Genomic DNA, 9,684 nt, shown 5'->3' with positions numbered 1-9,684 from the left:
CAAAGAAACACCAGAGAAACACCAGACAAACACCCGAGAAATGCCAGACAAACACCAGAGACACAGAGAAACACCAGACAAACACCCGAGACACAGACACACCAGACAAACACCCGAGAAATGCCAGACAAACACCAGAGAGACAGAGAAACACCAAACAAACACCCGAGACACAGAGACAAACCAGACAAACACCCGAGAAACGCCAGAGACACACCAGACAAACACCCGAGAAACACCAGACAAACACCCGAGACACAGTCACACCAGACAAACACCCGAGAAACACCAGACAAACACCCGAGACACAGTCACACCAGACAAACACCCGAGAAACACCAGACAAACACCCGAGACACAGTCACACCAGACAAACACCCGAGAAACACCAGACAAACACCCGAGACACAGTCACACCAGACAAACACCCGAGAAACACCAGACAAACACCCGAGACACAGTCACACCAGACAAACACCCGAGAAACACCAGACAAACACCCGAGACACAGTCACACCAGACAAACACCCGAGAAACACCAGACAAACACCCGAGACACAGTCACACCAGACAAACACCCGAGAAACACCAGACAAACACCCGAGACACAGTCACACCAGACAAACACCCGAGAAACACCAGACAAACACCCGAGACACAGTCACACCAGACAAACACCCGAGAAACGCCAGACAAACACCAGAGACACAGAGAAACACCCGAGAAACGCCAGAGACACAGAGAAACACCAGACAAACACCCGAGACACAGTCACACCAGACAAACACCCGAGAAACACCAGACAAACACCCGAGACACAGAGAAACACCAGACAAACACCAGACAAACGCCAAAGAAACACCCGAGAGACGCCAGAGAAACACCAGACAAATGCCAAAGAAACACCCGACAAACACCAGACAAACACCCGAGAAATGCCAGACAAACACCAGAGACACAGAGAAACACCAGACAAACACCCGAGAGAGAGACGCCAGAGAAACACCAGACAAACACCCGAGAAATGCCAGACAAACACCCAAGAGAGAGACGCCAGAGAAACACCAGACAAACACCCGAGAAACGCCAGAGACACAGAGAAACACCAGACAAACACCCGAGAGACGCCAGACAAACACCCAACAAACGCCAAACACCAGACAAACGCCAAAGAAACACCAGACAAACACCCGAGAGACGCCAGAGAAACACCAGACAAACGCCAAAGAAACACCCGAGAAACACCAGAGAAACGCCAGAGAAACACCAGACAAACGCCAGACAAACGCCAGAGAAACACCAGAGAAACATGAACTTCTCAACATCATTCCTCACTGGCTGCAGGTAAATCACAGTATCTACTCTAAATATGACAAGCACATTCAGAACTGATACCAGATTCACATTTAGAGGCTGGAAAAAAGATATATAATTATATTTATATAAGACATATACAACAAAAACAATCCATCTGTATTTTTCATGTATTTTGCTTTAGCATTGAAATCTGTATGTCAAGATCACTGTGCATCTTAAATTGAAGGAAGTCTGGATGAACTCTAAGACGTCTTTCACATTGAGTTATTATCATAATAATAATAATGTAATTTGCTCTGGGTTATGTGTTTGTAGCTCTGGTTTGAGTTGATAAATGCACCGATCTGTGCAGGAGCTCGTATGCAGTGATGCCGAGAGCCCACCAGTCCACAGCAAACGAATATCTCACACCTTGGTCCACGAACGAGACAAACACCTCTGGTGCTGTTACACACACACACAGTTATTCCAGATTCATTTCCCATGACTCATTCATATGTCTGTGTGTTTGTTTCATCATAACTCAACTGTAATGAAGTGATGGTCAGATATGATATCCAGCGGATCCTCACACAGCATCAGCTGTTTCTGCTGGATTCGTCAAAACGCCGCTTGTTTTTTTTATTGCATTTTTATTAACACAAACTGTGTATATATTTATATATATATTCATTCATTTTGTAATTTCAGACATTTCCAGAACTGCACTTTACAGTAATGTCCCATATGCATTAACTATCATTAAGCAATACATTAGTTACCATATTTATTAATCTTTGTTAATGTTAGTTAATAAAAATACATCTGTTCATAGTTCACATTAGCTCAGGTTCATTAAATAATAACGCATGCAACTCTGGATTTTAATAATGTATTAGTTAATGTTGAAATGAACAAACTAAAAATAATAAATGCTTTAGAAATATTGTTTATTGTTAGTTCATCTTAACTAATGCAGTGAACTAATGTTAACAAACAGGATCGGTAAAATTCAAGAACTGTTTGTAATATAAAATCAGCAGTTAACAGTAGGGGAATACAAAAATATGATTTCAGTAAACTTATTAATCTTATTAATTCAGATAGATTGAGAGTTGGGTTATTTTAATGGGACAGTTCACCAAGAAACGTATCATCATTTACCCTCCGTCAAGTCGCTCCAAACCTGCATGAGTTTCTTTCTTCTGTTGAACGCAAAAGAAGATATTTTGAAGAATGTCACTGGTAGCCATTAAATCATAGCCATTGACTTTTTTATATACTTTTTTATACTCCAGAAACTGTTCTTCATAATACCTACGTTTGTGAAGAAACACACACAGGTTTGGAACAACATGAGGATCAGTAAATGATGACAGAGTTTAAATTTTTTGGTGAATTATCTCTTTGAAATATTCATAGTTTTGCTATTAATCATTAAATCATTGTGATGCAGCATATCAGCCACACGTGAATCAGACAGACGAGTGTTTCTGATCTCATTCGGTCAAACTCACCCATGTAGGGTTTGGTTCCTGCCATCGAGGAGGCTGTTTCTGAGCCCTGCAGAACCGTGGCCACGTTAAAGTCTGTGATGTGGACGTGACCTACTGTCGTAATCTAATCACTAGCACACCCTGAGCACATGTGATTTAATGTATTCCTCTTATCGGCAAGACACATCGGCATAATTTTTCATATCGGGCTGATGCCGATATTTATATTTAAAGCTATTATCGGCCGATTCCGATATTGGTCTGATAATATCATGCATCCCTATCATTTACTATTTTTACTTTTTTTTTCCCCTTGTGAAAATGTCAAAAAATTTCAGGTTTTTCTATCCTTGTGGGGACATTTGGTCCCCAGTGTAGCATAATCACACACACACACACACACACTCACAAACACACACACACACACACGTATATATATATATGCGGTCCGTCATCATTATCGTTATCTTCTCAGCATTTACTAGTGTAAACAGAGTAACTCACCATGTTCATCCAAGAGAATGTTGTCTGGCTTTATATCACTGGAGACAGAACACACACACACACACACACACACACAGCAGTGATGTTTCCTGATCAGTCACGTTATTTTGACTTAATTGACTTACATTTTTGACACAATATTGACTGTTTTTGCTCAATTTCGCTGATGAAAATAGTTCCAGTCAAAGCCACAGCAGAACTGCTTTGTGTCTCAGAGCAACACAGCGGTGTTTAGTTACTGAAGGAATCCACCTGTTTGAACTGAGTCAATGATTCAGTAACCCATTCATAAAGACAGTAGTCACTTGCCTTGTTTCTGAATGAATCAGCTGTTTGAACGAATCTGTTGAATCAATGACTCACTCATTCAAACAAACAGTCATTTTCCGCCACCTACTGGTTTGGTTTCATATTTAAAACTATCAGTGCATTTTTCCCAACATTTCTTATTTGTATGTTTAAAAAATATTTAAAACTATAATCTTATAAAATTCTTCATGCATTCTAAATGTTGCAGTGTAAATGCATTTATGGCAGCTCAGCTTCATCACACAGTCTGTAAACACATCTAATGCCACTTCAGATGCAGCTTCTGTGGAAAGATGGAGTTTAATACTGATTTAATTTGAATGGTTAAAACTCTACACTTTCTTATTATTCTAACTGAATTAATTGAAACACTGTAAGAATTTGATGTGAAAGATGACACATTTAATAAGGTCAGTGAAAAAAATGACAATTTAAGAAACAGTGGGAAATGACATCTGTTCTGTTACATACAACTCCTTTTCAGTTAATTGTTATTTCTACCTCTTTTCTAGTCACAGAGTGCTTTATTTTGAGAGTTGTTTAAGTGAGAGAACATCAACTTTGTCCAGATTGGGGGAATTGTAATGTTTAATCATGTTTTATTATGTAAATAATTTTTCTTTTAAAGTATAGATTTTTGTTTGTATATGCTGTCAATTATACTTTAAGAAAGAAAATCAGAATCTGCAAAAATCGGTATCGGCAGGTCACACTTACAAAAAAATTTGAAATCAGAATCGGCCCAGAAAATTGCAATCGGTGCATCTCTAATGTGTGTTTCTCACCGGTGGATGATGTGTGAGCGCTGCAGATAATCGAGTGCTAACACAAGCTCACAGACGTACAGCTTGACCGTTTGCTCGTTAAAGCCAACCTTTTTCTGCAGATGGAAGCGTAAATCACCACCCAACAGCAGATCCACCACCATGAATAGATCCTCCTCGTCCTGAAACGAAAACCTGCAGACAGGAGCTTGCCGCTGCTTGATTACTTATTTCTATAGCGCTTTATACAGTAGAGATTGTTTCAAGCCAGCTTGATGCAAACTTCAGAGTCAGCTATCACTAGTGCTGTAAGTTGAGTCTGTTTGTGACTTTATCACTCAGATTACTGTTTTCACTGGAAATTATATGGTAATTCATAGTTTTTCAATTGCAAAAAGCATAAATGTGATGATATTTTACATTAAAATTACATACAATGCAATGTTAAACCATTTCGTTTTTGATCACATATGCACCATATAAGGTAACAGTTAACTAGTTGGTACTGTAGTGTTTCTACAGTAACAATGACAAAGCGTTTCAGAGTGTTGTGTGAAATATGACCATCTCAGCATTAAGCAGGTGAAGGCGATGGAGAGGACAGGTGTGTGGCTCACCACAGGTTGACGAGGAACGGATGTTGGAGATGTTGCATGACCTGTAGCTCTCTCAGGACGTTTCTGACTTCATCTCTTTCAATGCATTTCTGCTTGTTCATGTATTTCATGGCGTACATCTTCCTGGAGTCTCTCTTCTGCACGATACACACCTGCAGACCATCGTTAGTTTGATTAATCATAGCACCCAGAGACGGGCTTCTGTCAGTCATACATCACTAAACTCACACACATGATGCATTTAACATGCGTGACACACGAACACTGGAGGCTTCTGTTTGTTGGCAAAAATAAATTCAAACATGCAGAAATGAGAGATACTGACATGAGCTTCATTTTCTTCCACTAAAAATATCTCAAAATAATACACCAGCCTTCAGCTTTCCAGACACAGAAAGAGAAGAGAGCGCTAATGCATTACAGCCTCCAGCAGAAACAACTCCATCAGAAACAGACGAGAGACAGAGCTCAGTTCACGCATTCATCACTCACTTCACTCACACACACACACACACACACACATACTTGTATATTATTATTATTCTTTTTCTTTCTGTTAATACATATGTGTACTATTTGTAAGCAGTCCAGCTGCAATTGCTTTGGCAATACAAATGTATAATTTTTGTCATGCCAATAAAGCACTCTTAAATTGAAATTGAGAGAGAGAGAGTGAGTGCGAGAGAGAGTGTGTGTGTGTGTGTGTGTGTGAGAGAGAGAGAGAGAGAGAGAGACTATTATTTATTTATTCATTCATTTATTTAATTATTATTATTTAATACATATCTGTTCTAGATTCAATGTAAACACTATGCTTTGGCAATACGTTGTAACAATTGTCATGCCAATAAAGCACATATTGAATTGAATTGAATTGAGAGAGAGGGATGTGTGTCAGTGGATGAGTGACAGATGTCATGAGTAGCCTACTTGGATGTCATTGGCTGTTGAAGTGATGCAGGGATGATGCAGCCCTGCTGAAAACAAACAAAAAAACAATAGAAACCACCACAGAAGGTGTAATGGTTTTACTGGTTATAATGGGACTTGTACTGGTTTTAATGGAAACGGTACTGGACCCTGTGGGTTTCTACTGGTAATAATTGGTCACCTTCTATTGGTGGCTTGTTAAAATCACTACATCCTAATGGAATATGTCCCAAAACAGTAAACACACTACAGAAGACCATTTTCAATGGTTTTAATTGTTAAAAGTTGATGGTTTGTGATGCTTGTAGTGGTATATTTAGTGAAAACCATTAGAATTTCTGTGAAGGTTTCTATAGTTATTTTCACACCGTATGACCGCGAGAGGGCGACATTTGCTCTTCAAACTCACAGAAATATGCAAACCATTGCCAGATTGAGCTTGTTTTCTACACATCACGTGCTGAATACTTAACCGATAACTCACGAGCCTGTGTAGAGTTATAACACCCAGCTAACAGTTCTCCTCAGAACTCTGGTTAACGTTCTGGCGAGCTTCTCTCTAAGTTACGAGGTTAAACGTTTGTTTAAAGTTACCTGGTCTTTAATAATGTTATCGTTAGCACTGTTTGCTGGTGGATGTTACGTTTTATTGTGTTACTTGTTTTAGAACGTTCAGAAGAGAACATTCAAAAGTAACGTTCCCATAATGGCTGCAAAATGATACAATGAAACAAGAAAACATTTTTGAAATATTTATAAAAAGTGTAACTTAATAGGAACATTCTTAGATCATATTTTTGTTAACTGAGTAATAGCCGAATGTATAAGACACATAATATTACAATCACACTTTTCATACACATTCATATACACTCCAGATATGTGTCCACTCCGTCACGAGCGTCTGCGTGACGTCACCGGGGGTTTATAGGCAGAGCTTGTCCTCAGCATCGCACAGAGCAGACAGCAGACAGCAGACAGACATGAGCGCACAGAGACTCGGTTCTTTCTGCTTTCTTCTGGCTTTGATCTGCTTCACGAGCTGCGCTCCGCCGACCTGTTACTCGCGCGCTCTGGAGCTCAGCAAAGAAATCATGAGCAATCTGGACAAAATACAGCGATATAGTCGCACGGTAAGAGGGTTTATGCTGGTACCTGTCCCTGTTACATCTTTATTAGAGTGTTTGCTCATCTGCAATACATCTATTGTATGTTTCCTATCAGATGTCAAATAGACGTCTATTAGATGCCTTTAAGATGTTTATGATTTAGAAAGTATGTAAAACTGACAGCTGAAAGACGTCTAGCAGATGCTTTCCAGATCAAGCGATCTTTAACAGACCTCTTGCAGACGTGCGTGTGCTATCTGGGGTGTGATTATGTTATGGTCCTGTATAAACTTGAAACTTGAATTCTTGCAGAAAACATGCGCTGAGTTCCTGCCGAAGATGTTTGTAGACGTGCACGTGAGTGAGCATTTCTGTCAGCTGTGAGAATGATTAACTAACCTGCACGTTATCTTTCTGCTGAGGACAGGCAGTTACTGACTACATGTACTCTGGTTTACATAATCAGATTCCAAAAATAATGTACTTGTAATTAGAGTATATTACATTTTAAAATGCTCATAATTAGATTACAGTTACATGATTACACATTAGTCAAACAGTGGCAGTATATTATTCATAATTATTCACTTTTTACCAACTCACAAACCCAGTTTGGGAAACCCCAGTTTAGTGTAATGTTTAATGCATTTTATGATGTTGATATCAAAAAAATTTATATATTTTCTTTCTCTTTAGTTTTTTTTATGTTAATGTGTTACGTTTAATGGTAAGTTTAAAACAAGTTAAATAAAAAAAGTAATCTAACAAGTAATCAGAATGCATTACCTAAAATAAATAGCCTAGATGACATTACTTACTACAATTTTCATCATGTGATCTGTAAGTAATCTATCCAGCACAGAGTATACATAAGCTTTATGAAGTTCATTCAAAAGTTTATTGTGTGTGTGTAGTGTGTGTGCGAGTGAGTGAGTGAGTGTGTGTGTGTGTGTGTGTGTGTGTGTGTGTGGGAGTGTGTGTGATATTTGGCTGATGGATCACTCAACACATCTATGATCGGGGAACACTGCATCCTCAGGGTCGGTGAGATTCTCTGGTGTTTTGCAGAACTCCTGCATCACGTCCAAGCTGCGTGATTTCCTGTATGTGACTGAGAACCTGCCCACTGAGTACTGCAGAGAGAGGCCACGCATTCGGCTCCTGAAGCGCCGCGTCCAGACCCTCTATTCCATCATCACCCGCGCCTGCTATCGGGTATGAGACGCCCTCAGAGCACAAACAAGCCTCTTCTTTCTGCATCTGTGTCACTGCGAGAGATGCATTGTGTGTGTGTTCTCTGTGTAGGATCTGGTGTTTTTCACAGATGACTGTGAGGCTCTGGAAACAGGAAACATCAGTCCGAGATACTCAGAGGACCGGCTGGAACATCTGATAGAGGACGCCTGAGATAAACACACAAACAGCACCAATGCTTTCCCTAATATTACACACAAACATGTTAAACAAGCACACTTACAGCCAGAGAGAGAGAGAGAGAACGTGTGTGTATGAGTGTTGTGCTGAACATGGTATTTTTGAAAGAACTGGTTTTGGTTGGTAATGCCCAGTTCTATGTGAGGTTCCCTTTTAATGTGTATCTGTGTGTGTGTGTGGTGAGAGAGAAAGAGTGTGTGTGTGTGTTTCCATGCATTCCACTAGTGAGGGAAAAACATTCCACAGGAAATTTGCAAAATGCCCGTCATTCATCTCAATCCGTTCAGTAATAAAGCAGTGGCCTGTTTACATGGCTGCATGTTTGGCTCATTGACCGCAACACGTAAGTGAGATATTTAGTATGATTTTCTTCTCGGCGCTCAGTTACACGCATGAGGGAGCTTCTTCATTTAGTCCTGTCACAATATATCAATATATCACATACATCACCACTCTGACAATTCTTCTGCGTCTCTTCACCAACTCAGCCTTTAATCACAGCGTTTCTGTCATTTATTAAGTAACTTTCAGTAATGAAATAGTAAAATATTTTATTAATAAAATACAAACGAGTCTGCGTGATTTTTGTACACTGAGACAAAATTGGTCTAGAAACTTTCACTTTCAGCAAATTTCACACAGTAAGCAAGCAAAAGAAGAAGAAAGAACTATTATTAGAACTACTATTTTTACGGTGAATGATGAGTGTTTTTCTTTCCAAAGTTCTTATGAAAACAGTCTGAGATGTTGTGTGCAGCAGTGAAGCACCTGGAGACAAACATGAGCTCCTTCTCGACTCGGTTTGGCAGTGGATTCACATTCGTCTGTGTCTGCGTGTGGAGCAACTCGTTAAATCAGTTACAGAACGGACTGTCATGAGAGAGATATGAATCAGCCGTCCTTCACACAGAGATTTGGCTTTATTTTCATGGCAAGCATTGTACTGAGAGCTCCAGGTTTGACTGAGCATGCAGATCTGGAAACAATGCCTGGAACATTTGGCAACCTTGTGCTGTTTCCTGAGAAGATGGAACAAATGACCTGTTCTCTTCCTGAGTTCACTGGCACTCGGGAATTACAGCTGAAGAGAAAAATGTGAACAGAAGGTTAGCAGAATGAGCAGCCTAAATAACCAGCACATAAAGAGCAAGTTACAGGATGAACAACCAGAGAAAGTTATGATGAGCCCGGTGAGTGATCAGTGCACTTTGATGGGGACAGAATA

At 39.8% G+C, this 9,684-nt stretch overlaps 1 protein-coding gene and 1 pseudogene across 1 annotated transcript; one reads left to right on the top strand and one right to left on the bottom strand.

Moving 5' to 3' along the window:
- The window catches only part of LOC107704532 (serine/threonine-protein kinase 32B-like), a 15,859-nt pseudogene extending 10,724 nt beyond the window's left edge, over window positions 1–5,135 (bottom strand).
- A 1,745-nt stretch (window positions 5,136–6,880) lies between these two features.
- Window positions 6,881–8,442, top strand: LOC107704531 (cytokine-like protein 1). The gene is made up of 4 exons (XM_016507471.1): window positions 6,881–7,049; window positions 7,338–7,382; window positions 8,094–8,240; window positions 8,331–8,442. The coding sequence occupies exons 1-4, from the start codon at window positions 6,900–6,902 to the stop codon at window positions 8,430–8,432; spliced, it is 444 nt and encodes a 147-aa protein (XP_016362957.1). The 5' UTR covers window positions 6,881–6,899; the 3' UTR covers window positions 8,433–8,442.
- Window positions 8,443–9,684: the final 1,242 nt, after the last annotated feature.

Source organism: Sinocyclocheilus anshuiensis, unplaced genomic scaffold (genome assembly GCF_001515605.1).
Source record: "Sinocyclocheilus anshuiensis isolate Anshui unplaced genomic scaffold, SAMN03320099.WGS_v1.1 scaffold2026, whole genome shotgun sequence".
In the NCBI taxonomy this organism is placed as follows: domain Eukaryota; kingdom Metazoa; phylum Chordata; class Actinopteri; order Cypriniformes; family Cyprinidae; genus Sinocyclocheilus; species Sinocyclocheilus anshuiensis.
This window is presented reverse-complemented; position numbering and strand designations above follow the sequence as displayed.